At 67.6% G+C, this 25,306-nt stretch overlaps 8 protein-coding genes across 8 annotated transcripts in view; 5 read left to right on the top strand and 3 right to left on the bottom strand.

Moving 5' to 3' along the window:
* The window catches only part of CHLNCDRAFT_50618 (hypothetical protein), a gene marked incomplete at both ends in the record, with an annotated part of 11,488 nt that extends 9,265 nt beyond the window's left edge, over positions 1 to 2,223 (top strand). Inside the window, 3 exons of the mRNA XM_005850254.1 lie at positions 25 to 248; positions 537 to 543; positions 826 to 2,223. Coding sequence (XP_005850316.1) covers positions 25 to 248; positions 537 to 543; positions 826 to 2,223 — 1,629 coding nt within the window. The remainder of the gene's footprint in view (positions 1 to 24; positions 249 to 536; positions 544 to 825) is intronic.
* A 1,059-nt stretch (positions 2,224 to 3,282) lies between these two features.
* On the bottom strand, positions 3,283 to 4,617 carry CHLNCDRAFT_34352 (hypothetical protein; the record flags this gene model as incomplete). Its single annotated transcript, XM_005849999.1, has 4 exons — positions 4,390 to 4,617; positions 4,082 to 4,187; positions 3,751 to 3,851; positions 3,283 to 3,586 (listed from the first exon to the last, which is right to left on the bottom strand). Exons 1-4 carry the CDS (start codon positions 4,545 to 4,547, stop codon positions 3,283 to 3,285), a joined length of 669 nt encoding a protein of 222 aa, XP_005850061.1. The 5' UTR covers positions 4,548 to 4,617.
* A 321-nt stretch (positions 4,618 to 4,938) lies between these two features.
* On the top strand, positions 4,939 to 6,523 carry CHLNCDRAFT_142082 (hypothetical protein; the record flags this gene model as incomplete). The annotated part of the gene is made up of 5 exons (XM_005850253.1): positions 4,939 to 4,977; positions 5,108 to 5,212; positions 5,472 to 5,585; positions 5,927 to 6,189; positions 6,355 to 6,523. The coding sequence occupies 5 exons, from the start codon at positions 4,939 to 4,941 to the stop codon at positions 6,521 to 6,523; spliced, it is 690 nt and encodes a 229-aa protein (XP_005850315.1).
* A 106-nt stretch (positions 6,524 to 6,629) lies between these two features.
* On the bottom strand, positions 6,630 to 12,050 carry CHLNCDRAFT_30037 (hypothetical protein). Its single transcript, XM_005849998.1, has 18 exons — positions 11,863 to 12,050; positions 11,591 to 11,758; positions 11,200 to 11,302; positions 11,047 to 11,070; positions 10,879 to 10,932; positions 10,746 to 10,770; positions 10,466 to 10,570; positions 10,182 to 10,280; positions 9,764 to 9,900; positions 9,534 to 9,598; positions 9,181 to 9,316; positions 8,800 to 8,909; positions 8,503 to 8,564; positions 8,245 to 8,347; positions 7,948 to 7,996; positions 7,688 to 7,764; positions 7,337 to 7,459; positions 6,630 to 7,147 (listed from the first exon to the last, which is right to left on the bottom strand). Exons 1-18 carry the CDS (start codon positions 11,991 to 11,993, stop codon positions 6,934 to 6,936), a joined length of 1,785 nt encoding a protein of 594 aa, XP_005850060.1. The 5' UTR covers positions 11,994 to 12,050; the 3' UTR covers positions 6,630 to 6,933.
* An 899-nt stretch (positions 12,051 to 12,949) lies between these two features.
* On the top strand, positions 12,950 to 15,628 carry CHLNCDRAFT_57054 (hypothetical protein; the record flags this gene model as incomplete). Its single annotated transcript, XM_005850252.1, has 9 exons — positions 12,950 to 13,004; positions 13,136 to 13,237; positions 13,427 to 13,560; positions 13,804 to 13,888; positions 14,053 to 14,231; positions 14,462 to 14,575; positions 14,811 to 14,866; positions 15,010 to 15,114; positions 15,357 to 15,628. 9 exons carry the CDS (start codon positions 12,950 to 12,952, stop codon positions 15,442 to 15,444), a joined length of 918 nt encoding a protein of 305 aa, XP_005850314.1. The 3' UTR covers positions 15,445 to 15,628.
* A 583-nt stretch (positions 15,629 to 16,211) lies between these two features.
* CHLNCDRAFT_142079 (hypothetical protein) lies at positions 16,212 to 16,935 on the top strand (the record flags this gene model as incomplete). The annotated part of the gene is made up of 2 exons (XM_005850251.1): positions 16,212 to 16,565; positions 16,699 to 16,935. The coding sequence occupies 2 exons, from the start codon at positions 16,212 to 16,214 to the stop codon at positions 16,933 to 16,935; spliced, it is 591 nt and encodes a 196-aa protein (XP_005850313.1).
* A 719-nt stretch (positions 16,936 to 17,654) lies between these two features.
* On the bottom strand, positions 17,655 to 21,178 carry CHLNCDRAFT_50614 (hypothetical protein; the record flags this gene model as incomplete). Its single annotated transcript, XM_005849997.1, has 9 exons — positions 17,655 to 17,951; positions 18,114 to 18,308; positions 18,560 to 18,588; positions 18,717 to 19,364; positions 19,464 to 19,860; positions 20,119 to 20,495; positions 20,636 to 20,696; positions 20,775 to 20,874; positions 20,976 to 21,178. 9 exons carry the CDS (start codon positions 21,176 to 21,178, stop codon positions 17,655 to 17,657), a joined length of 2,307 nt encoding a protein of 768 aa, XP_005850059.1.
* Positions 21,179 to 21,451: 273 nt separating this feature from the next.
* On the top strand, positions 21,452 to 23,925 carry CHLNCDRAFT_142077 (hypothetical protein; the record flags this gene model as incomplete). The annotated part of the gene is made up of 7 exons (XM_005850250.1): positions 21,452 to 21,463; positions 21,776 to 21,938; positions 22,083 to 22,201; positions 22,332 to 22,534; positions 22,629 to 22,821; positions 23,181 to 23,630; positions 23,737 to 23,925. 7 exons carry the CDS (start codon positions 21,452 to 21,454, stop codon positions 23,923 to 23,925), a joined length of 1,329 nt encoding a protein of 442 aa, XP_005850312.1.
* Positions 23,926 to 25,306: the final 1,381 nt, after the last annotated feature.

The raw sequence follows: 25,306 nt of genomic DNA, 5'->3' as shown, positions 1-25,306 counted from the left end.
CCGTCGCCGCCCCCCGGCAGCAAGTCCCCGGCCAAGGCGGCGGCGGCGGCGGCCCCCGCGGCGCCCGCGGCGGCGCCGGCCGCGCCGGCGCCTGCGGGTACGACCGGCAGTACCACCGGCGGTACCACCTCCCAGCCCCACAAGTGCGAGATGCGGGTGGTATCCTACTATGGCGACTGGCGCTGCTTCTGCGGGGAGGCCAACCGGCTGTGGGATACCTGTGCCTGCGGCCAGATACCGCCCTGCAGGTGGGCAGATGGGCACATGGCTGGGGCACGCCCCTCCTTCTAGAGATCTGCCGCCGCGCCCCCTCGTGGCTTGCGCATTGCTGGGCTGCTGCTGCTGTGCCCGCTTGGGATGCGGGGCCGAGGCGCTGTGCCCCGAGGCCGCCCCTGGGCCCAGGCGCCGGCGCCCAGCTTGCTTCACTGCCCACCTGCGTCCTGCTGGCCTCCGCATGCCTTGCCGTGCACGCCGCCCGGCACCGGCCCCTGTTTCTGACCTAGGGTGGCGCCTGCGCCGCTCCCGCTGCCGCGCAGGGATTGGGTGCGCGGGCGCTGCACCTACAAGACGCGCTGCCGCTTCGCCCACCCGCCGTTTGAGGCGAGAGCCGCCGCCGCCGCCGCCGGCCCGCGACGCGCCTCGCTGCCCGCTGCGCTCGAGCCCTGCTGTGGCTCTGCTTTGGCTCTGCTCTGGCCTGCCATGCCCGCACCGCGCCCTCCTCTGCCACACGCGCCGGCGCTGTGCCTCACTGCCTGCTCCCTCGCCCCGCCCTGACCTGCCCTGACCTGCCCTGACTCCCCACCACCCCCGCTCCACCGCTTGCAGCTCCCCGACACGCTGCCCCGCCCCAAGAGCCCCATCGCCAAGCCATCCTCAGAGGCGCTGGTGCTCAGCAGCAAGCCGGGAGGCGGCGCGGCGCGCACCGGCAGCGGCGGCGGCGGCGGCGGCAAGGCCGGCACCGCAGACCCCCCTGCCGTGGTGACGGCGCTGCGGGTAGTGAGTGCGCCCGGCGGCGGCGGGGCCAAGGGCGGCGGTACGGGACACAGGGCGGTACAGCTGGTCAAGGCCGGGGGCCGCCCCGGCGGCACCGCCACCGCGGGGCCACCCGCAGCGGCGGGCAAGGCGGGCGGCGCGGCGGCCGCGCCGGATGCGGCGCCTCCGCCGCCGCTCAAGCCCGCCCCCTGGGCCAACGTCAAGCCCGGGGCGGCGGTGCCCGGTGGGGGCCCTCCCGCGGCCGCCGCCACAGCAGCCGCTGCCGGCTCGCCATCCTCATCCTTCAGCCTGTTTGGGGGCAGCAGCCCGCTGCTGCTGTCGGCGCTGGGGCCCGGCGGCGGCGGCGGCGAGGCAGGGATGGCTGGGCTGGGGCCCGAGCCGGCGGCTGCCATGGCTACGCCGCCTGCCGCGGCGGCCCCCGCCCTGCCCCTGGGCGCGTTTGCCGGCGGCGGCGGCGGCAGCCTGTTTGGCCCGGGCATCTTCTCGCCCGCTCCCGCGGCGCAGCCGGCGCACGGCGGCGCGTCGTCGCCGAGCGCGGCGCCGCATCACAGCCTGCTGCTGCAGGCGCAGCAGGCGCAGCTGGCGCCGCCGCACAGCCCCACGCGCCTGTCGGGCGGCGGCAGCCTGGCCCACACGCCGCTGCTGCTCAGCCCGCAGCAGGTGCGGCTGGGGCAGCCAGGGGCGCCCTCGCCCTCCGCCCTCCACCCATCCATGCCCTACCTGCACTCCCCTCAGCAGCAGCATGCCAGCAGCATGCCCAGCCCGCTGGCAGACCTGCCGCTGGGCAGCCCGGCAGCGGCGCAGCATGCGGCAGGGATGGCGGCTGGGGCAGGGCCCGGGCTGGACCTGCCCGGCTACGCCGCTTTCCACCACCAGCAGTCCCATGCAGCCGCCGCCGCGGCCGCCGCCTTTGGCAACGGCGGCGGCGCCGGCGGCGGGCTGGGCTTTGGCGGCGCCGGCGCGCTGCTGGGCGGCGCGGGCGGCGGCTTTGGCGCCGGCTTTGGCGGCGCGGGGCTGGGCCTGGGCGGCGGCGGCGGCGGCGGCGCGCATGCCGGCGTGCCGGCCAGCGGCGGCATGGATGACTGGTCAGACCTGCAGCAGCAGCTGCCCTCTGACCTAGGCGCCATGCTGGGAGCAGAGCAGTCGCCGATGAAGCCGCCCGCAGCGGCTCAGCCGGCGGGGCACGAGGGTCTGTACGGCGCCAGCGCCAGCAGCCGCCACTGGTTCTGAGAAGCTGGTGGGCGGCCGCTGCTCGAGACGGTACCGCCGGATTGGTACCGCCTGGCCTCGACTCGTTGACCATGGGAACCCCCCCTCCCCTCCTATTTATTCCTGCAACAGACACGCTGCTCGACTGCCAGCCGAGAGCGCCACTCGTCTGCAGCCAACTGACTGCTGCGGAGGGACGGTTTACAGCAGTAGTGTCGCGACGTGCGGCCAGCCGGGGCCTCAGGCCCCAGCCGGCTGCCCAGCCGCCGTGATGGACAAAGAAGAGCGGGAACAGAGGAAACAGTGCAGCAGGCCCGGGATGAGATGCATGTGTAGCACAGCGGTGCAGGTGGGAAGGCAAAGCTGTGCAGAATGTTGAAGTCTCGGGGTCGCTTCAGCAGCGGCGGCAGGTGCGCCGCGGCGTGCCGCACGCCTCAGCCGGCCCAGGACCAGATCAGAGCTCCGCCGCGGGCACCTTGTCCATGCCGGCGCCGCCCTCTGCCAGCGCGCTGCCGGGCTTCAGGATCTTCCGCAGGTTCTCAGCCTCGCCATAGGCGCTGGAGTGGGGCAGGAACTCTGCAGAAGGGAGGCGGGGTGGGGAGGGGGGCGACAGGCATGGCGAGGTCGGCAGCGGTGGAAGGAGCGGGGGCGCGCCGCGGGTTCGCCGCCGCCATTGGTGGCTACATTGCCAGTGGTAGCTGCATTGCGCAGCACAACCCTGTGCAGCAGCAGCCGCCGCCGCGCCGGCCGACGGCAAGACCGCCTCCCAAGTGGCGGCAGGCCATCCGGCCGCAGCTGCCCTTCGCATTGCGGCGCGCGCGCGCGTGCACACACACACAGACACACACCAAGGCGGGCACACACACACGCATGCAGGCAGCGCACCGTCTGCGTGCGCGTCGGCCACGTGGAACATGCTCTGCGCCAGGCCCGCAATCTCCGCCTTCTGCTCGCAGCAACACAACACATTCCAGGGGGGCAGGCGGAGATGCGCGCGGGGCAGGGTGAGCCTCGCAAGCGACAAGACACACATCGGCGGAGCCTTGCGGTTAGAAGCCTGGCGGTGTAGCAGAACAAAGGCTACGCCGCAGCTGGAGCAGCCCCAGGCCCAGCCCCCAGCCCCACCTCGTCCTTTGTGAGGTCGCGCACATACTTGGCCGGGCTGCCCGCCCACAGCTGGCCTGAAGGTATCCGGCGCCCCGGCGGCAGCACGCTGCCGGGCGCCAGCACCGCGTGCTTCTCCACTAGGCTCCCCTCCAGCAGCACGCACTTGTCCCCCACCACCGCCTCGTCCTGAACGGTGGTGGACCGCAGCAGGCAGGACTGGCCGATGGTGACGCTGCGGCCAATCACAGTGGCGGCAGGCAGGCCGGTGGGCGAGGAGCTGCGGGCAGGGGACAGTGGGGGTGCGCGCGTGTGTGATGTGTGGCCGGGCCGGGCCTGGCTGTCAGGTGTGGAGGAGGAGGGTCGGCGGCCTCGGAGCTGCACCCAGCCACCCGCCCCGGCCCGCCGCCGCCAGCCGCCCGCAGCGAAGCAGCGTGCACCCACCGCGCGGCGTGGATGACGGTCCTGTCTTGCACGTTTGTGAAGGCGCCGACCTTGACTGAGTTGAGGTCGCCACGCAGCACGCAGCCATACCAGATGGAGGTCTGCGGGTGGGTGGGTGGATGCAGGGTTGAGCAGCACGCAGGCAGCAGGTGTGCTCGGGGTGAAGCCTTCCGTCGTGCCCAGGCAGAAGCGAGGGGCTGCGGCAGCGGCTGCGCGCGGCAGCAGCCGGCCCGCACGGAGTGCCCGGCTGGTGTGGGCACATTCACAGCTTGCTTCCCTGCCGGCAGACGGGGCTGCTGCCAGCCAAGCCAGCCAGCGGGCAGCAGCGCACCTTCTCAAACAAGTCGACATCGCCCACCACCACCGCGTTGGGCGCCACCCAGGTGTCGGGCGCGGCGGTGGGCACGCGGTTGCCCAGGATGATAACCTGCCGCTGCCTGCAACCGATTCACGGCGGGCGCGCAGCCAGGGGCAGCTGGCATGAGCAGCAGCATGCAGCAGCAGAGCAAGGCGTCTGGCCGGCAAGCCCCGTCGACCCGCCCCTCGCCGACGGCCGAGGCGCCTCCAGCAGGTGCTCCCTCCGGCCCCTCGCCCGCTCGATGGCCTCAATTTTACCCCTCCCTCAGCAGCGTAGCTCGCCTGTTGTACACCTCCTCCTCGGGGTGCACAGGCGCTCGCCCCACTGCGGCGGATGTGAAGGCGCGGGTCCAGGGCGCCGCTGCTGCAGAGGTAGATGGCTGCACCGCCTCCACCGCTGCGGGCAGGCGCTGCGCAAGCAGAGCGGCAGCCCTCCTCATCGTGTGTGATAGCCTGCCCAGCCCACAGCGCGCAGCGAGCTACCGAATTCCTACAGCTTGACGATCCTGCAATCGCGCGTGGACTTGGGTTCGCGGGGGCAAGCACACCAAGCTCGAGTGCAGCTGACGGGGGTTTCTTCCGCCCCAGAGAGCCGCAAGCGGCTCCCTGCATCGCCGTGCCCGCCGTGTGAACGCAATCGATCAGTAAATCAAGCTACCACCGGCTTTCCCCGCCCTCGATCACCTCTGCACCTGATCAATTGTGGCACTTGTGCAGCGCCGGCCGCCTTTGCCCCTGCACGAGCCCGTGGCAAGTATTACCGACATAGTCAGCAGCGGGGTGGAGGTCCTGCACCCGTAGCACGCCACAGCTGAGCAGCCGACTGCAGCTATGGGCTCCCGCGGGCTGGGAGTCACCCCGGCAGACATGGTGCGCCGCCGGGGCCGGTTTGGCGCGCAGGCGGGAGGCGGCCAGAGGGGTCTGCAAGTTGCGGCGGGTGGGCGGCACCCTTCCCGCCCGTGCACGTCGACGCCCCGCCTGCCGGCTGCTGTCGCTGCAGGATGCCTCACGCCTGGTGTTTGTGTCCGTCAAGGACGCCAAGCCCAAGCGCAAGGTGGCGGTGCCGATTGGGGACGGCACCTCCTGGGAACAGTTCTGCAGCCAGGTGCGGGCAGCGCGGCGCCCGCTTGGCCGGCTCGGCCACCGCTGCCTCGGTTGCGCTGCCTCGCCATCCGTGGCCTGCCCACAACACCGCCATGCTGCTGCACGCGGCCGACGGTGCCGGCTGCTTAATCCAGCCTGCAACCTCGCCGCGGGGACCCCACGCCTGGGCCCGCCAGCCTCCCCACCAGCTCGCTCTCTGCCTCCCCTGCCTGCCCGCCCCCGCCGCCGCCTTCTGCTGCCGCCGCCGCTCCCCGGCGCAGGTCCAGACCAAGCTGAAGCTGATGGGCATCGAGGCGATCTACCTGGCATCCAGCGGAGAGCGCATCACGCGCCTGGACCAGCTGCAGGACATTGACGAGCTGTATGTGGTGGAGGTGCGCTGGGTGGTGGTGGTGGGGGTGGTGCATGTGTGTGATGCTGGTGTGCGTGCGTGTGTGTGTGATGGTGGTGTGTGTGTGATGGTGGTGCGTGTGTGATGGTGGTGCGTGTGTGTGAGGGGTGGTGTGTGGGTGTGTGTGCGTGAAGCCCAAAAGGATGGGTGCGGCGCACACGGCCGTGGTGCCGGGGAGGGAGTATGCAGCATGTGGAGCCGTCGGTGGCTGCGCAGGAGATGGGGGGCGTGGGGCGAGCATGGCCAGACCTTGCCACGGGCTAGCAGGCGCCCCCTGTGGCCAACCCACCCCTTGCCGCCCGCCTGCCCTGCGCCGACGCGCAGGGCGCCGCGCCGCGCGGCGGCCACGGCTCGGCGGCGGGGCCCGACAGCGGCGGCGGCAACGGCTACCTTCAGTCACAGCCCACCAGCTACGTCAGCCGCATGGGGGTGGCAGACACAGAGATCACGGCAGAGCAGAGCGGGCAGCTGGACCCCGATGCAGACGGCTCCAAGTATGTGCGGCGCCAGACCTCCATACAGCGCACCCTCAAGCGCGTCTTCCCCTCGCTCTTCCAGGGAGGCGGCTCGCTGCCCATCACAACCAAGTGAGCCCACTTCGGCCCGCGGGGGCGACTCGTGCGGGGCAGCGCGCAGCAGCATGCTGCGCCGTGTCGTCTCGTGCTGTGCCGCAGCATGCCTGCCCGCTGGCCTGCCCGCTGGCCTGCCCGCTGGCCTGCCCCGAGCCGCTGCCTGCCCCTGCCCTCGTGCAGGGACCTGGGCAGCGGCATGAGCCCCGCGGTAGAGCAAGTGCGGCGGCGCATCCGGCGGCGGCGGCGCGCCTGCGCCGACCCCCGAAACCTCCTCATCCTCTTCACCCTCATCTCCTGCCTGGGTACCGTACTCTTTGTCTACACCCGCACCGCGCAGGGCCTGCCCTGATGGCGCCATGCCGTCACACGGCTGGTGGCGGGATGGCGGCCGCCGGCAGCACCCCTTGCTCTCTCCTGCCGCAGCCGCGAGCCCCTGGTGCGGCTGGCGAGGCCACTTTATTGTTCTTTGATCTGAACTGTCACACGCAACACATCAGTCAATCAATCGTACAATGCGAAAGCTGGGAGAGGGGGAAAACCACGGCAAAGAGGGGCAAAGAGAACCAAATAGCGCGGCGGCCTGCCGCAGGGATCGTTCGTACAAAGGCGCGGCCGTGTGGGCAGCATGGCTTGGGATGGCGGCGCCGGCCGGCGCTCCACCAGACCCCGACAGGGGGCACCACCCAGCATCAGCCGCTGCCGGGAGGGCGCCCGCACAGCGCTGCTGTGGCGCGGCCGGGTGGGATACTTGCTACGGGCTCAGCTCTCCGGCTGCTGCTGCTGGATGGGAAACTTCGCCACGGGCCCGCCCTCGTCGTCGCTGCTCAAGTCCTCCGCAGGGTCCTGTGGCACCGCGCGCACCTGGATGGCGTGGGTGGAGGCGGTGCGCCAGATGGGCTGCCGCCCGCTCTGAACGATGGCCACCAGCTGGCCGCCCTTGGCGTGGCCGCGCTCCTTGAGCATGCCGATGGCCCTGCAAGCAGGGGTGGGAGGGTGGGGCAAGTGTGGGCCCTCATGGCCAAGCCTAATCCCCCGATCCCCACACCCTTGTGACCCAAACGCGCCGCTGGCTCCTGGCGCCCTCCTCCCACCCAGACACCACCCCCACACACCAGCGCCACACAGCCAGCCATGCACAACCCCACACAGCGACCGCCCCCACCTGTCAAAGGTGACCTCCTGCTGCTCCGAGAAGCGCATGTAGATGGCGGTGACGGAGTGGTAGAGCGCCATGCGCCGCTGCACCAGCTCGTTCTCGGTGAAGCAATAGATGGGGTAGTCGGGGCTGCAGGGGGGTGGGTGGGTGGGGGGTGTTGGAAGGAGGCACAGGTGACGGCAGAGGGAGGGAGGGTGAGCAGAAGGATGAGAAGCGGGAAGAAGGCACGAGAGGGGAGGAAGGGAGAGAGTTGGGAGAGAGCGGGGAGAAAAGCTGGTGCGGCAGAAGGCAGGCTGCGGATCCCCAGAGGTGCTCCTGCAGCTCAGGTGCTCCTGCAGCCCCTCAGCACAGACGCACCGGTAGTGGCTCAAAAGAGCGGGCATGTTGCCCTTGCGGGAGAACACAACCAGGCTGGTCTTCAGGGTGTTGGCCATCTGCGGAAGAACAGGTTGGACGGGAGGGGTGCAGGCAAGGGGCCGAGGGTTGAGGTGGGAGACAAAGCGCGCAGACGGGGCAGGGCAAGGCAAGGCAAGGCAGCGCGCAGAAGCTGCCGAGCACCCCCCGTGGACACCCGCAGCCCAGCAGCAGCCACAGCCCACAGCAGGCCCCCCGGCCACCGTGACTGCGTGGTAGGCAAACATCTCCGCCAGCCCCTGGTCGGCCAGGCTGCTCATGCGGCGGCCCGGCGGGATGATCCACGCAATGGGCGGCGCCTCGTCGCTGCACTCCAGGCACACACAGGTCAAGGTCAGGATGGAGGTCACAGATAAGAAGCGGCGGGTGGGCGTGGGCTGGCGTCACCAGAGCTGGGCACGAGGGCAGCCAGGGGCAGGCGCTGCACCCCTCCTCCCTCCAGCGCTGCTACGCCCGCGCCTGCTGGCTCGGCTGCGGATCAAGATGCGCACCTGCCGTACCGCCTGGTACCGTGGTACTTCAGCATGGACAGCTCCGTGCGCCGCGCCACCGTCGTCATGGTGTCCAGGCTCTTGAAGGGGAAGCGCCCGTACGCAGTCTCCCCTGCACAGGTGGCGTCGCATGCAGGCGGGCGGGGACAGGCTGAGGCGAGCCGCGGGTGGCAAGGCTAATTGGGCTAACTAGGCGCGCCCGCCTGCCGCGGCGAGCCGTCGCGAGGGCACTCTGCACAGCCGCGCATGAGTTCGAGCCGGGCGCACCCGACAGCATGACGGCGTCAGCGCCCTCCCTCACGGCGATGGCGATGTCAGACACCTCGGCCCTGCGGGGGCAGGCGGCGGAGGCAGCGGGCATGCGGGCAGGGTGGGCCTCAGCCCAGGGCTGACGCGCCCCAGCCCCCCGGCCCCAGCAGAAAGTGTGCAGAGGAATCCCGCACTCTCTGCTGGCAATGGGCCTGGGTAAAGTGCATCGTGGATCGCTTGTAGCGAAGATGCACCCAGGCCCGTAGCCGCAGCCGCAGCCAGCCAGCCAGCCAGCCGCAGCCGCAGCGCACCCACCGCGTGGGCGTGGGGTTCTGGATCATTGACTCAAGCATGTTGGTGGCCACAATGCACGGCTTGCCCCGCCGCCGGCACCCCTGCACAATCTTGCTCTGCCAGTAGGGCACCTGCGCGGGCGGCGGGGGAGGCGGGGGCGGGGGCCTTGTTGGAGGAGCCCATCCCCTGTAAGGCGTAGGTGCAGGTGCGCCCTCCCAGCTCTCTGCTGGCATGTGCCTCCCAGCCAAGTCCAGCCGCGCCTCCTCCACAGGCAGCTGCGCTCCACCCCACCCCATCCCATCCAAGCACAGCATGGCACGGCACAGCGCAGCGCAGCACAGCAGTAGCACATCACGGCAAAGCGCAGCACAGCACGGCGCAGCGCAGCACAGCACAGCGCACCTCCTCCACTGGCAGCTCGGCGCCCAGGTCGCCGCGCGCCACCATGGCTCCGTCCACCGCATCCAGAATCTCCTCCAGGTGCTCCACAGAGTCGGCGCTCTCAATCTTGGCCAGCACACCGATGGCAGAGGTGCCGCTGAGGCCTGCAGGGAGGCGGCGGCGGCAGGCCTCAGCGGCGGCGCATCCGCGCGGCAGGCACGGGGGCAGAGGTGCTGGGGTGGGGAGCGGACGGGCGAGTGTGGCTGCCGGCCCTGGCAGAGGACGCCGAGCAGCCGGCGCCTGCCACCTCGGCGCCTGCCACCTGGGCGCCTGCCACCTCAGCGCCTGCCACCTCACCCTGCTGCGCCAGGTACTCCTTCAGCTCGTAGATGACGGCGGCGTCCCGCACAAAGCTCAGCGCGTAGAAGTCCACGCCCACCTGCGGAAGCGGGGAGTGGGCCGCGCGTAAACGGGTGCGCGTGTGGTGCTTGCTTTGGCCACCAGTACACACACTCTGCTGCAAGCTGGATGTAACCTGTACCCTTGCAGGTCATGAGGGCCTGACAGAGGGAGCAGACAGCCGGGCGCATTGGCCTGCACGCACCTCGATGCCAAAGCGTATATCGGCCCAGTCCCTGTCGGTGATGGCGGGAAGGTTGGCGCTTTTGCCCCGGATGTTCAGGTGCCGCCTGCGGCAGCGGCACGCGCAGCGGGCGGGTCGGCATCTCGCGGGAACAAGCGCTCAGGGGTGGCCCGGCATGCCGAATGCCATGCTGGCAGAAGGCGGGGCCGGCCTGCTGCTGCTGGGAAGCTGCCAGCCAGCCAGCGGGGCCTTGCCTGGATCCCATGGTGCCCCCGTCCACCACGGTGCACTCCACATCTGCAGGCGGGGGCAGAGCAGGCACCCAGGGATCAGCAAGGAATGGGATCAGCCGCACAACCACGAAGGCCAGAAGCGCCGTCCCCCGCTCGCATGTCCGCTGCCCAAGCCCAGCATATTGCCGCCTGTTAACCACCCGCACCTATGTCGGTGATCCTTTCCACCTGCAGGCTCATGATGCCGCCATCCACCAGCAGCATATCGCCCACGCTGGCATCGTCCACAAACTGGTCATAGTTGACTGCAGGGGCAGGGCAGCAAGCAGGGCAGGAAGGTGGGGCGGAGGGTGCAGGGCAAGCAGGAAGGAGGCTGCGAGGCTAGAGGCCAGGAATGGAAGGAGGGAGGTCCAAGGCGCCTGCCACGCTGGCCCCTGCAAAGCAACGGCAGCCAGCGGCTGCCTGCCCATGCAGAGCCGGGCTACCCCACCTCCAATGCGGTTGTCGGTTCCGTCGGCGCCCTCCACGATGGTGAAGGTCACCTTGTCCCCGGCAGACAGCTGCAGCGGCGCCGCCAGGTCGCCGCTGCGCACCTCTGCAGCAGCGGGGGCGCACCAGGCGCGGAGGTGAAAGCGGTAAAGAGGTATCCTCATGGTGGCGAGAGGCTGGTGGGGAGGAGAGATGGCATGTAGGCGGATGGAGGGGAAGCGTGACAGCTGACCACCGGATCAGACCCCGCCACCTCCCCACTCTGCCCCTTGTGTCAGCACCTGGCCCCTTCGTGTCGAGCATCACCTGCGATGAAGGGAGGCAGAGGGCATGTTGGTGGCACATGAAGCAGGCACAGGGCATGCGTGCTTCCTCAGGCTGCCAGCACACAGCGCCAGCTCAGCGCCAGCTCACCGCCAGGTTGCCGCGGCCCAGGGAGTTGTACTCCCTGACCAGGTCCACCACAGCCTGCGGAGAGGCGGCGGCGCAGCGAGAAAGCCGGAATGACAGCTCATGACGTGGACATGACAGGCACAGAATGACCACACCCCTGGTACGCGGCAGCTGGGCTGACGCCCGCACCTTGTGGCTCGCATGGTCGCCGTGCTGCAATTGCAACACACAGAAAGCGAGGAGGGTTGGAAACTGAGCACACAATCTCCACACTTCCAGCCAGAGAAATCGCCACGCTCTAATGAACCGCGCTACAAAACTGCGCAGCAGCAGCCCGCTCACCGACATGTTGAGGCGCACCACCGACATGCCCGCGTCTGCCAGCTGGAAGAGGCCCTCCCGGGTGCAGGACGTGGGACCGATCGTGCAAACTATTTTGGTCTTCCTGCGGCGGCGGCAGAGGGCGGCAGAGGGCGGCGGCTCAAGAGTGTATGTGCAGCATGCAAGCCGCACGCCCCTCTGCGCGATATGTTGGCTTGGCGTCCCCGCTCCCGCGTGTGCGACCAGAGATACAATGCGGATGATACACCAGGCCAGGGGTCCCAAAGTGCCAACCTGGTGCCACCTCAGCGGATGTGGTAGACACCCAGCGGGGTTCAATGCGCGGTACCGAATCGCCCCATAGCCGAGCTCCCTGCTGCTAGCCCCCACGCCCTCAGCACCCCGCACCCACCTGGCTGGCGGGTTGTCTCGGTAGTCCTGGAAGGCAGCTGTGTCTATGTCCATGTCTGGCTGGGCCTGCAGGGAGCCGCCGTTGCTGAGCGTGACGCCGCCCGCCAGCGCCAGCGCCGCCGCCTCGACGCGCCGCTTGGGCGACTGCGGCTGCTGCTGTGGGGTCGACCTGCGCGCGGCAGTGAGGCGGGGCTAGGGTGAGGCCATCCTAAAGATGCAGGGAAGGTGTCACACGGGTTGCTGGCGGCGGCGCCAGCTTGCCGGCCGACGCACCGGTCCAGCCCGCTCTGGCTAGCTGCTGCTGCGCCATCCCGGCGTGCTGCCGATGCACTACAGGCAGCCTGCCGACGCCCTGGGCGGACAGCCAGCGGCTTGGCTTGCAAGGCAGAAATGCTGCACAGCATGGTGGGGTGCACAGGAGCAGGCTGCGGGTGCTGTGGTATGTCGCCAGTCAGTGTGCGACACCGGCCATCAAGGCTCCAGCGATCGAGGAAGCAGGATGAGATGAAGCCAGCTCAGCTCCCCGGCACGCCATGCAGCCGAAACACGACGCCCACCCAGCGATCGGGCCTGCTGCAGCCATCCCACACGCGTTTCCTGCTCGTCTGGAGGTTTGTAAGGCGCTCCGCCAGTGGCCGATCAACTTGTGTCTTCACTCTGCCAAAACCGGTCACAGGCCACCTGACAGAGTCGGCGTGACCGACGTGAACGATTGCCCCTAACCAGTTGACGCTGTCAGGGCCGGCGCAAGGCGGAATCGCGAGTGTGGCAATCGCGACCATGCGCAGCGCTGCACCAAGCACCACAGGGCGGCTGCAGGCATCCAATGCCGCCGTCAGGCCTCTACCTGGCGTCCAAGTGCGTCGCCAGGCGTGCCGGCAGCAGCAGGCAGCAGCACCGGGCCGGCCGCGTCGCCGAGGGACCGCAGTTGCTGCCGCCAGCGGCGACGCCGTGGCAGTGGAACCCAGCAAGAGGATCAAGCGGGATGCAACTGAGATCATTGGAAACACGCCCCTGGTGAGTGCACGGTTCGCTCCGCGGCCATCAGCAATAAACCCTCCTGCGGCACCAACCCCTGCCCTTGGCGTACCGTCAAATTGCACGCCTGGTGCCAGCCACCTGCCGCTCTTGCTTTTGGCTGCCATTCATCGAGATCGGAAATTGGAACCCTGGCATGCCATGTTTGGGCTCTGTGTCACTTCAGCGATGCATTGGGAGTGAGTGTGCAGCTGCCGCTACTATAGTTGCATCCGGCGCTGGCGCCCATCTGTGTTGCCTCGCCCAACGCGCACGCTGCCCTGCGCTCCCCTGCCCTGCGCTGTTGGTGTGTCTGCAGGTGCGGCTGAACAAGGTGAACGAGATGTGCTTTGCCGACATTGTGTGCAAGCTGGAGCTCATGGAGCCGTGCAGCTCGGGTGGGGAGGGCTGCGCCGCATCCGCAGCGCTCCCCTGCACCCGCACTGCGTGTTGTGCTGACGCCTTGCCCGGCCGGCCCCCTGCCCTGCCAATTGACCTGCCAGCCCGCTGCCGCTCCTGCTGGCTGCAGTCAAGGACCGCATCGCGCTGAGCATGGTGCAGAAAGCGGAGGAGCAGGGGCTCATCTCCCCGGACAAGACAATTCTGGTGGAGCCCACGTCGGGCAACACGGGTGGGTGGTGGCGGGAGGGTGGCTGCTGGTCTGTACGTGCCGATGGTTGGGAGGGCGGGCTGGAGGCTGAGGGGCGCACTGCCAGGTGGGGTGGCGGAGCTGGTGGGCAGCGCCAGCCCATGGTCCGCAGCCGCAGCATGCTGACGCGTGTGCCCGCCTGGCGCCCGCCTGGCGCCCGCCCGTCTGCAGGCGTGGGCCTGGCATACATCGCAGCCGCCAAGGGCTACAAGCTGGTGCTGACGATGCCGGAGACGATGAGCACGGAGCGGCGGGTGCTGCTGCGCGCCTTTGGGGCGCAGCTGGTGCTGACCAGCGGGCGGCTGGTGAGCTGGCCTGGGCTGGGCTGGGCTGCGCTGGGCTGGGGGGCTGGCCTGGCTGGCTGGCTGCCAGACTTGGCTGGCCAGCAGGGGGCGCCGCGACAGGCGAGGCGACCAAGCTGCGTGGCCAGCAATGCTGGGAAGCGGCAGCATGGGGAGCCGGGCACGGTGCTGCAAGTATTTGAGCGGCTCGGCGAGCTTGTTGTGGCTGAGCATGTCTTGGCTTTGGGCCTGCCTGCCTGGCTGCAGGGTATGACGGGTGCGATCCAGAAGGCGGAAGAGATTGTGAAGGTCACGCCCGGGGCCTACATGCTGCAGCAGTTTGACAACCCCGGTGGGTGGGCTGCTGCCGGGCAGCGGCCGCAGGGCGTGCGGCAGCGGGCACCAGGTGTTTGGCCCGTCCCTGTTCCCCCCTCTCTTCCTTACCCTCCTCTCTTCCTTACCCTCCTGTCTTCCATACCCTCTACCTCTGTTTGCCCTCCCCTGACCCTGCCGCAGCCAACCCCGCGGTGCACTACTCCACCACGGGGCCCGAGATCTGGCGGGACACCGGCGGCCAGGTGGACTTCCTGGTGGCGGGGGTGGGCACCGGCGGTACCATCACGGGCGCGGGGCAGTACCTCAAGGAGCAGAAGCCGGCCGTGCAGCTGGTGGCGGTGGAGCCCGCGGAGAGCGCGGTGCTGTCGGGGGGCAAGCCCGGCTACCACCAGGCAAGCCCGCCCGACGCTGCCCAGCTGGCGGCCTCCATCTGTGGCAGCCCGCCAAGCCTCGCTTTGGCGCCTGGTAGATAGCCCTGCGTCATTGGGCAGCCCTCCCAACCCTGCCAACCAGACCCTCCTCCCTCCGATCCTCCCCTCCTTCCCTCCCTCCCTCTTTACCTCCCTCCTCCCCTCCCTCCCTCCCACAGATCCAGGGCATCGGCGCTGGCTTCATCCCCAAGGTGCTCAACGTGTCGCTGCTGGATGAGGTGGTGCGCGTGTCCAGCCACGACGCGGTCACCATGGCGCGGCGGCTGGCCACGGTGCGCATCAGGCCGGGGCGGGGGGGGGGCGGGGCTGGTCGGGGCACCAATGTCGCGTCCGGGGACCATCCCCCGGCTCTCTGCTGCTGCGCGGCGCAGGCTCTCTGGTGCTGCACTGCCAGGGGTTGGGGCAGCCCTGGGAGCCGCTGAGGCCCCAAGCCTGTCCCGGCTGGAAGGTACAAGGTAGCTGAAGCTGGCGCTGTGTGTTTGCCCGCCCCTGCCCGCCCCCGCGCAGGAGGAGGGCCTCCTATGCGGCATCAGCAGCGGCGCGGCGGTGTGGGCAGCCATCAAGTGAGGCGGGCCTGCCCCTGCAGCAGCCCCACGCATCCACAGCCGCCGAGCCTGCCCCTGCGCCGTTGCCCGCTGCCGTTCGCGCCCCCACATACTCTGGACCCCCAACCTTGCCTCCCCTGCCCCTCGTTTGCCCCTGCCAGGGTTGCTCAGCGGCCTGAGAACAAGGGCAAGATGGTTGTGGTGGTGCTGCCGTCCTTTGGCGAGCGCTACCTGTCCACCGTCCTCTTCAACCACATCTGGAGCAAGTGGGTGCCGGGGTCGGGGCTGGCTGGGCAGGGGCTGGCTTGGCCGACTGGGGGCACCGGCAGCGGCGTGGGAGGTGCCTGGTGCCTGCTGCGCTGCAGCGCTTCGCGCCTGGTGCACCGAGTGGCGTGCAGGCGTGCCTGGGTTTGTGGGGGTGCTGCTCACGTGGAGGGCTTTGCAGGTGTGCTGAGGTGTGTGCTGTGGGCTGCTGCTCATCCCTCGCTGCTCATCCCTCGTGGCGCAGGGATGCGGACATGGAGGACACGATGCCCAGCAGCTGGAAGGACAAGAGCGGGGAGGAGAAGGCGGAGAACCAGGAGGCCAAGCTCTGATGGATGTCGCCAAGCCCTGATGGTGTAGTGACGCCGCTGGACAGAGGCCCGCGGTCTGCACGGGGCCGTGCAGCACGTGGCACACGGCCCTGCACCTGAGCCAACGTGACCGAAATGAAGTGTGGTAGCGGCGTGGCAAGCTTGACTCGGCTTGTTGCCTACTGTTGTAAAGGTTCTGTCTCTCCTCCCAATGGAGAGGTGAAGGGGCAAGGGGAGGGGCTAGGGGCATCAAGCGGCGAGGATGGGTGCAATGTGGTGTCGCCTACGTATGATGAGGAGGGAAGGTTCGCCCCGCCATGGAACGTTCCTCTTCGCACGCCCAGGGGCAGGCTCTGCTCCAGTCCAGACTGTTCACAGGCATCAGCACGATTATCAACTTATCAATTCAGCCACTCAGACAGATGAAGGAATGGAAAGGTGCAACATGGGATTTGGCGTGCTTTCCATTCCTGAGCTTTCCACCCCCGCCGCCGCTATTTAGATGCACAACGGCCCACCCCTGCCATTTTCAGTTTTCTTTATTCTGAATTCGTCTCTGGGCTTATACTTCTTGACGATTGCGACATTCTGCCGTGTAAATACGCAATCTCACATTGTCAGAAACAAAGCGAACCACGCAAGACGTGGCGGGCTGGGCGGGTGGCGGTACGACTCCGCTGCAGACTCTGCTGCAGCGGTACACCGCCTGTTCAAATCACCCAAGGGCTCTCACAAAAGGGACGTCCATGACGAGCTGGTCCCAGTGGTTTCTCAATAGAGTGCTGGCTATGGCAGCTTATGGCGGCCTTGTGACCGTCCTGCGGGCGCTGCTCAGCTGCCGGCTCCCGCTGGACCTTTCCACAAGGGACCGGCTGGGTCGGAGCCTACAGGTGCTCGCGGTGGGCGGCACCTCTGCCCCTGAAAACATGCAGGCGACGGTGCGGCTGCTGCACGCCGCGGGTGCGCCGCTGGAGGCAGACGCGCTGCTGCATGCCGTGGACCGCCGGTGCGGGGCCGGGGTGGAGGCGCTGCTGGCGTGCGGCAGGCCGGCGGTGGACACCAGCAGGAGCTGGCTGGCTGTGTTTGGCCGCGACCGGTACAGCTGTCCAGTGCACAGGGTCCTGCAGGGGCTGGCCATGCAGGTGCGGCCCGCAAGGCACGGAGCAGCCCCCCATGAGGGGCGCAGGGAAGCAGTACAAGCAGCCTGAAATGCCTGCTTTGGTACCTGCTGACCCTGGTGCACCCGCTGGGCTATGCATTTATGTGCTGCTGCAGGCCTCCTGCGGCTTCCCCATCCTGCCTGAGGAGGAGCGGGAGGCGGTGAGGATCCTGGAGGCGCTGCTGGCTGCCGGCTTCCGCCCCACAGTGTACCGGCAGGTGGCGCAGGGGCCCTTCCGCCACTCCAGCGACACACGGGTGCGTGCGGAGTTCGACCCCTTCACTGGCGACCCCACTTATAGCAAGCTTGGCACCAGGCAAGTGGGCGTGGGCGCAGGGCACAGTCCCGCCTGATGCATGTGCCATGGCAGGCGCAGGTGCTTGGGCATGCAGCGGCGGCGGCGCCTTGCACCCAGGCTCCTCACCTCCCCACCAGCGCAGGCTACTGTTTGTGGCCAGGGGCGGCTCGTTGCGCTGGAGCGCCGATGCACACCACCGCTGCCCGCGCGCCTTCAAGACGGCCGCCCGCACCCTGCTGCTGGCAGCCCGCCGTGCTGCCACTGGCTGCCTTGGCCATGACAGCAGCACCAGCAAGGTGCGCGCTGCGACGGCTGTTGGTGCTGCCGGAGGGCTGATGGCCCTCCCTCCTGACCTGTTGCTGCACATTGTGCACCTGGCGGCAGCGCCCATGGCGGCCTGGCTGTGACCGTCTGCCCTGCCTGAGGTTGGTAGAGGCAGGACCCTTTTGTTCTCATGTCGCCTAAACTTACAGATGCACCAGTGCCACCTTTTGATCGGTCTTGTAACACAGTGCCTGCCAGTGTGGCGGGGCACGGCGCTGCTCAGTAATCAGAGTTGAATGGGCTAGGTGGTGGAGCTAGGCTGAATGAAAGGGAGCTGGTCAGTAAAGAAGCAAGTGCGCTAGTCAGAATGCACCAACGTGCGCTGGGCAGCGCTCATAATACAACCCACCGCGAAGTATGCGGCGCTCTAATTTATCGGATACTGTCAATGGTGCATGCAAGTGGACATGTAACCAAGATGCAAAGGGGGACAGTCGGCACGGCACTGCATCAGTCGGGGCCTGCCGGGGGCGCGGCCATGCCAGTCGCCCTGTGGCGCACCATCTGGTGCACTTCTGCCACCCTGTCCTCCACAGAGCGCGCCTTCAGCACCTCATGCTTGAAGAACTTCAGCACAGCGCTGAACGCGTCCTCCAGCCCTCTGTCGCTGCACAGCAGCCGCGTGCCGTCGTCGGGGGCCGGCTGGCCGGGCGGCGCAAAGGGCGGTACCAGCAGTACCAGGGTGTCGGGCGCGCAGGCGGCGGCCAGCAGCACCTGGAATGGCGGCAGCTCCAGCAGGCCGCGCACCTGCAGGGTAGCAGCGGCAGCAGCAGGAACGCGGGACGAGATTGAGTGGCACAGCCATGAGCGAACCACCCTTGATTCGGGCAGTGCAGCAGCACGCTACCTTGACTGCACACATAGCGCTGGCGCTGCGGACGGGAACAGATCAGCCGGGGCAGGTCCCACCTGCGCTGAGTGGACGCCATACTTCCAGGCGGTGTATGCCAGAGGGTCGATGGCGCCGCTCCTGTCGGAGATGAAGGGCTGCTGGCCCAGCCGCGCCTCCACGGCCGCCTGCCGCTCCACGATCAGGCGCTGCAGGCGCAGGTAGGTGGCGGGGTCCCGCAGGTCGTGGCGGCTGATGTGGCAGTCCCGCATCACCTGCAGCACACGCAGCGCAGGCAGCGGTGTCGCCGGCCGTACTCTTCAGACGTCCAAGCTGCCTCCTTCCCATTGCAGGCACATCTGCACGCGGTTTGGCCTCTCATCAGTGAGGTACCGCAGGGGGCTGCCTGGCTTGCCTGCCGTGCAACCTCGCGGATGGGTGTGTAGCCTGCGGCCCAGCTGCAGGTGCGGGCGGAGCTCCGGAGCGCCTCGCACAGAGTGGTCTTGCCTGATGCACCCGAGCCCACCAGGTAGATGCGCCTGAAGCTGGGCAGTCCTGCTGGCAGCAGGGAAACTGACAGTGTCGGGACGACGGCTGCCAGCAGGCACATAATGCACAGGCACGCATCCAGGCACGGCAGCAAGGTAGCAGGCAGGCAGGCTGCCTGGCTCACTCATCCGCACCTCCATTGGAACCTGCCGCGTGCTGCAGAATGGACACTTCTGCGGCGCCCATGTCGCCACCGCCCAGCGCCGGCAGAACCGCGGACGCCGAAGGGGCCAGGCGCACCCGCAGCGGCACCCGCTCCGTGGGCTGGTTGGCCACCTGCCACTCGCTTTGCAGGGCATCCAGTGAAGGTGCGCTGGCGGCGGTGCCGCTGCCGGGGCCTGCGCTCTGGAGCTGGAAGGCTAGCAGGAAGCAGGCGGTCAGCACCTGCATCTCCAGCATAGCCAGGTCGCTGCCCAGGCAGCCCTTGGGGCCGCCGCCAAATGGAAAGAAGTTGGCACCCAGCTGGGCGGCGGTGCTGGGCCAGAAGTTGGCGAGGTCAAACTGGGAGGGGTTGGGAAAGATGGCGGGGCAGCGGTGGATGCCTGCCAGGTTGACGATCACCGTGTCGCCTGCCTGCAGCCGCACGCTGCCGGTGCTGTCGCTGCCTGGCAGCAGGAACCCGCCGGCGGGGCAGCCGCGCGCCGCCTGTCGGATGGACACAGGGCCAACTGGCTTGAAGCGCATGGCTTCATACAGCGCTGCCTTCATCTTGGGCAGGTTGGCGGAGCCCAGACAGCGCAGGCTGCCCTTGCTGCAGCCACCGCTGGCGCTGCCAGCGCTGCCTGCACGCAGGCGGATGCCATGGCGAGGGGTTGGGTGAGTGGCTGTGCCTGAGCCCATCCACACACCCTTTCTGCCCATTCGCCATCAACCCCACCCACCTGCCCTCAGCGCCTGAAGCACCTCCGCGCGCAGCACCGCCTCCAGCAGCGGCTGGTCCCGCAGCGCCAGCAGCAGGTAGCCCAGCGTCACGGAGGAGGTGTCGGTGCCCGCCAGCAGCATCTCCAGGCAGCACTGCACTGCCTGGCTGTGGCTGATGTCTCCCCTTGCCTCCGCACGCAGCACATCATGCAGAAACAGGTGTAGGCCTTTGGCACCGGGAGCGGCTGCGTCAGCCGCAGCACCATTGCCAGCGGTGCTGCTGCCCAGATGCATCAGGTGCTTCGTGGCCTGCTGCAAAGCTGACACCGACTGCAGGTGGCGGCGGTGCTGGCGCCAGCAGAAGGGCAGCAGCAGCAGGTGGAGCCAGTAGGGGCGAAGCAGAAAGAAGTTCCAGGCCTGCACAGCACAGCGCAGCATGGCACAGTCCAGCACAGCACAGCGCAGCAAGCACAAACTGCCGTAAGTCGAATGCAGTCAGTTTCCCTGGGCCCACGCCACGAGCATGCATGCTATCATTCAGCGCGCCTCCTTCCCCTCCACCCCTCCTGCCCCTCCCGCCCTGCCTGTCTGCATCTGCAAGCCCGTGAACGGACTGCCTCCCACTGCTGACTGGCAGTCGAGCACAGCAGGCCCTGCTCTGCCCAGAAACCTCACCTCAAAGTAGGCGGTCACCTTGTGCACGCAGTCCAGCGTCAGGCGGTCGTCCAGGCGCTCCACCGTGATGCCAAAGGCCAGGGCGCAGATGACGCGGAAGGTGCAGCACCTCATGAAGTCGGTGGCGTCGCTGATGGTGGCGGTGCTGAAAGTGGACTTGCCAGCGGCAGCCAGCCCTCCGAAACTGACAAATTGCTGGGCGGTGGCCTGCATGTTGTACAGCCGTTGCACGCACCAGGCAATCAGCAGCGAACGTGCAGCAGATGGGCCAGGGGGTGTGTTTGAGGTGGCAGCAAGCATCCCAGTTACCTGGAAAGCCTGGAAAGAGATGTCGGTGATGCGGTCCGCCAGACCCTTGCTTTTCGGTGCCTTGACAGCTGCAGGTAGCGAGGGCAGGCAGGATGGCATGCAGGCACGCAGGCAGGCGGGAGGTGGAAAGCACATGGCAGGTGTGCCATGGCCACAAGCTGCCTGGTGCCAGCGCTGCTGGCTGTGGATGGTGTGTCCTCACACGCACCTGCCTCAAACCACTTTCGGCCCTTCACCCAGCTCTCCACGTCATTGTTCCAAATGATACCCTGCAGCAGCAGCAGCCACTTGATATGGACCTCTGGTCATGTGGTCAGCCTTTGTCTCTCTGCCCCCAAACCGCGCACCTGGCGATACATCCCCAGCTGCTTCAGGCCCCAGTCGCTACCCAGCCTGTTCACAAACTTGAGGCTTGGACGGTGAAACACACGGTTCGCCACTTGAGGGCTGCAGCAAAGCGAGACGCCAGGTGGGAGGCTTGGCGGAAAGCAGACGGGAGCAGGTTGCCTGGTGATCGCTGGCGGCAGTCGGTTGCGTTAATCGCCCACCTGCTTGTGAACACGACGCGCCCAAAGCCGGCTATGTCCCACACGTTGATTTTGGTGTGCTTGGTGAGGTCGTCAGTAGCCACGGCCGGGTTGCGGTAGCTCTTGAAGAGGGCCAGGCGGAGCAGCCGTTGCACGGCGCCGCGGCACTGCCATCCAACCAGCACCACGGCATCCAGCACGGCTGTGAGGACTGCTGTCTCCATTGTGGGAACGCAGAAGACAGCAAGCAGAGTATGGGCTGGCCTGTCCAGGGAGCCGAGGAGTGTGTCCAGGGAGCCGAGGAGGCACCACACCAGTTGCCTGTCAGACATGCGTACCCCGGCTGGCAGCGCTCAGGCGAGTGGCTACAAGGGGTTCAGAGGGGCCACTAGTATGCCGCCTCCAAGGAGCATAGCTCACTAGTAGATGCTCCTGTCATCCTTCTGCCGCAGCTGCCAGCGTGCTGTGTAGAGGGAGTGGTGCTGGCCTCAGGTGTCATGGATGTGACGGTACGAAAGCTCGCAGTCCTTCCCGGCTCAGCCTCGATGTGCCCTGTACCTGCCGCTGCCCTGGCGTAGCGGGGGTGCCTGCCGATGTGACCTCGTGGTTGAGTGTCTCTGCAGGTGAAGCTTCCCTGGCTGCCGTGTGATGCTCGGGTGAGGCACGGGTGCCCTGGCACATGCCCGGCTGGCCGCTGCTGGCATTTGCCCTGCCTTGAACAACCATGGATGGCTGGTAGGCTGAGATGTGGAGGAGCATCACACCACCATTCTGGTAATGAGATGCCCTGCTCGCTTTCTGTGAATCTTCAAACCCTACAGGACCGGCTGTGGCGGCTGCAGCGGCTGTGCAACATGACCACATATGAGCGCAGCATGGAGGCGCTCTGTGAGCTCCAGCAGGAGCAGGCGCCTGGTGCAGCGTGCCGCCTGCTCGTGGAGAGCTGGTTCAATGAGGGCTGCATTAATGCAGCACAGCAAGCAGGTAAGATACTCGCATACTTCACCATGCCCAGGCTGCGCTTCCTTGAGATCTGTGTCGTGCCTGCATGCCCACTTCAGAGCGCCTGTGGTTCCCCCTGCTGCGTTGCCTGCTAAATAGATAGCATAAGATTATGCCACGTTGCAGATGCCAAGCAGCTGCACCCCGCCTGCATCGCCACATGCAATGATAGCCAGTGCGAAGCCATTCAGGCCGCGGCTGCACAGCCTCTGACGCTCATCCACGGTCCCCCCGGCACCGGGAAGGTAGGGTGCTGCGCTGCTGTATACCCGATCGGCTTGCCATGCCATCCACAGTCTCCTACTGTACAGCGGTTCTCTCCCCAGTAGGGAGCCAGCAATGCGCCGATTGCTGCGCCCGCTGCCTGTTGTGCAGACCCACACCATCGCCCACCTGCTGGAGAATCTGTTCCAGAAGCGGCAGGAAACTCCAGTGCTGGTCACAGCTGGCACCAACGTGGCTGTGGACAACATCCTGCGCAAGCTGCTCTCCTGCCTGGGCGCCGCCAGCAGCCAGGCACAGCCAGGGCGCCTGCTGCGAGTCGGCGACGCTGGCAATGTGGGCAAGGACCTGCAGAGGTAAGCGCCTGCCATTCCCGCCCGGCCAGCAGGCAGGGAGGGAGTCAGCTGCACCCAGCACGCTTCACGCCATGCCAATGCCTGGCACCTGCAGGTACTGCCTGGAGGCACAGGAGGGCCTGCGCTCGCCCTACGGCTTCGACTCGCGCCGAGTGCGCAAGGCGCTGCGCCATGCTCTGGCGGTATTCACTACCTGCACAGGCACCGGCTCGAAGCTGCTGGACGGCTGCCGCTTTGGCGCCGTGGTGGTGGACGAGGCCTCCCAGGTTCTGTTTGAAAAGGCTCTGGTGCCTGTGCATGGGCTGCGCGGGAAGACCAGATGAAACCCAGCACAAGGTGTCTGCGTCCATAAGGAGAGCTGTCTTTGTGCTGCCAACTCATTCAGGTCACAGAGCCGTGTTCCATGGTGCCTCTTGTGCGAGCGCCTGCCGCCCGATGCATACTGGTGGGAGACCACCAGCAGCTGGGGCCTGTGGTCACCCAGGAGGGGCAGGCAAGACTGTGCAGGGCGGATGGGGGCAACAAGTCACCCCTCCCGTGTGCCTGCGAACCAGCCAGCAAGCCGGGCAGCTTGCCAACCTGCCAGCCTACTTTCCAAACTCCTGATCTCACGCTCCGGCTGTGCTGGCGCTCCCCATGCCTGCAGAAATTTCGGCTGGACATCTCCCTGTTTGAGCGCTGCAGCCAGTCGCTGCAGCCGCTGCTGCTGGACACTCAGTACCGCATGCACCCAGCGATTGCCTCCTTTCCAAACTCGACTTTCTATGGGGGCAGGCTGCGCAGCAGCCCCACCACAGGCGCCAGCACACCGCCCCCACCCTTGCCCGCCCCAGTCACCTTCATCAACGTGGCAGATGGGCGGGAGTCTCTTGGCAGCTCAAAGTACAATGCCAGGGAAGCAGATGCAGTTGTTGGCCTGCTAAGGCAGCTGCTCGGCAGACGCAGTGGCAGCAGCGATTGCGGCACAGTCGGGGGAGCAGACATCGGTGTTGTGACCCCCTACCGAGCCCAGGCTGAGCAGCTGCGCAGGCGGACGCAGCAGCTGTGGCCTGAGCTGGAGATCTCAACCGTGGATGCTTTCCAGGGGCGAGAAAAGGTGAGCAGCCAGCAATGCATCCCCATCCCTACATGGCCCACACATGAACGGCGCAGATGGGGGCCTTGCTGCTGATCCAGCCACACTGGCGTCTGTCTTGTCGCAGGAAGTCATCATCATCAGCCCAGTGCGTGCCAACAGCTGCGAGCGGCTGGGCTTTGTGTCGGACCGCCGCCGGCTCAACGTGGCCCTCACCCGCGCCATGCGGGCTGTGGTGGTTGTGGGCCACCGGGAAACACTGAGCACCAGCCCGCTGTGGCGCAGCTGGATTGAGCAGGCCACGCATGCGCTGTAGGCTGGCGCTGGCGGTTCAGCCGCCATCATCCACACTGGGCACACCTCCACTCAGTTTGCGTGAATGGCACTACTCTGCTTTGATGCCTCTGCTTTGCATGGATGCCACATGGCCAGTGGTAGCGTATATAACACAGATCAGTAATCAGGATGCCTAAAGGAATTCCCAGTCAGAATGGTGCAAGAGCTCAATCTGCATTCAGCACTCCATGCGTTGCAGTGAACAGCCGAGCCAGGAGGGAGTTGGGTGGGCCGCCTAAGGGCTGTGCTCCAGAGCTGGGCTGGGCTCAGCTGAGCCCCGCCAACTCCCAAAGCTGCCCCGCCTCGTGTGTGCCCAGCACACAAGCCAGCGCGGTTCCCCCGCCCCTTGCTGCAGCAGCTAGCTGAGGCTGGGCGGCTTGCGCTCGTTGATTATCTTCATCACCTCCTCCGCATGCACCTGCTCATCCACGTTGCGCCACACCTGCAACAGCGCCAGAGCACCACGGGGCACCACCGGTGGGTCTGAGTCCTCAAGCAGGCTACTTCTAATGCACACATGCCACCCACTCGGCGCCACCGCTCTGTGCCTCCCCGTCCCCCCGCTATGTGCTCTTCCAGCCTCCCGCCTCTCACCTTGTCCTTGCTGTTGGAATCTGGGTGGTACATGCGTACCGCCAGGCGATACGCCTCCTTTAGCTTCCCCGCCTCGCACGGCACCTTGAAGATGCGCAGCACCTGCACCGAAGTAGCAACATGGCAGGCAGCAAGAGCGGTGGCGGTGAGGCGGGGTGGAGGATGCAAGGCAGCAGCGCGACGCCCAGGCCAACAATGCCTGAAATGCGCATCCTTGCTCAGCACAGGTCGCCACAAGGCCGCCGCTGGGCGCCAGCACAGCTTGCCTGGGCAAAGGAGGTGAGGCCGGCCACCTTGGCCTGGCAGATGTGGCGGTGGAAAGCGCGGCGGTCTGCCGCATGCTCAGCGCTTCTCGCTGCCGCCGCCGCTGCAGCCGCTCGCGCGTCCCCTCCCTGCGCCACCCCTGCTGCTGGCGGTGGCGGTCCCGAGCCCGGCACGGCGCCAGCTGCTGCGGCTGCCGCGCGCTCGGCGTGGAGCCGCTGCTGGGGCGTCTTGCGGGGCGCCGCCGAGGCGCCCGCCGCCGGAGCGTACCCAGCAGCCACCGCAGCGGCGGCGGCATGGGCCTGCTGCACAGCCGCCGATGCCGCCGCATGCTGCTCCTTCTGCAGCCTCTTGAGCTCCTCATCCGTCGGCATGTTCTTCTCCCGCCACGACCTGGCTATGGCCTCCCAGGCCTGCTGCTCGCGCCTGTCCGGCTGCGGCGCGGCGGCCTTGGCGTCCCCCGTCGAACGCCGCAGCCGCTTGCGACCGCCCAGCTTCCTGCCGCC

This window comes from Chlorella variabilis (genome assembly GCF_000147415.1).
Source record: "Chlorella variabilis unplaced genomic scaffold CHLNCscaffold_4, whole genome shotgun sequence".
Lineage (NCBI taxonomy): Eukaryota > Viridiplantae > Chlorophyta > Trebouxiophyceae > Chlorellales > Chlorellaceae > Chlorella > Chlorella variabilis.
This window is presented reverse-complemented; position numbering and strand designations above follow the sequence as displayed.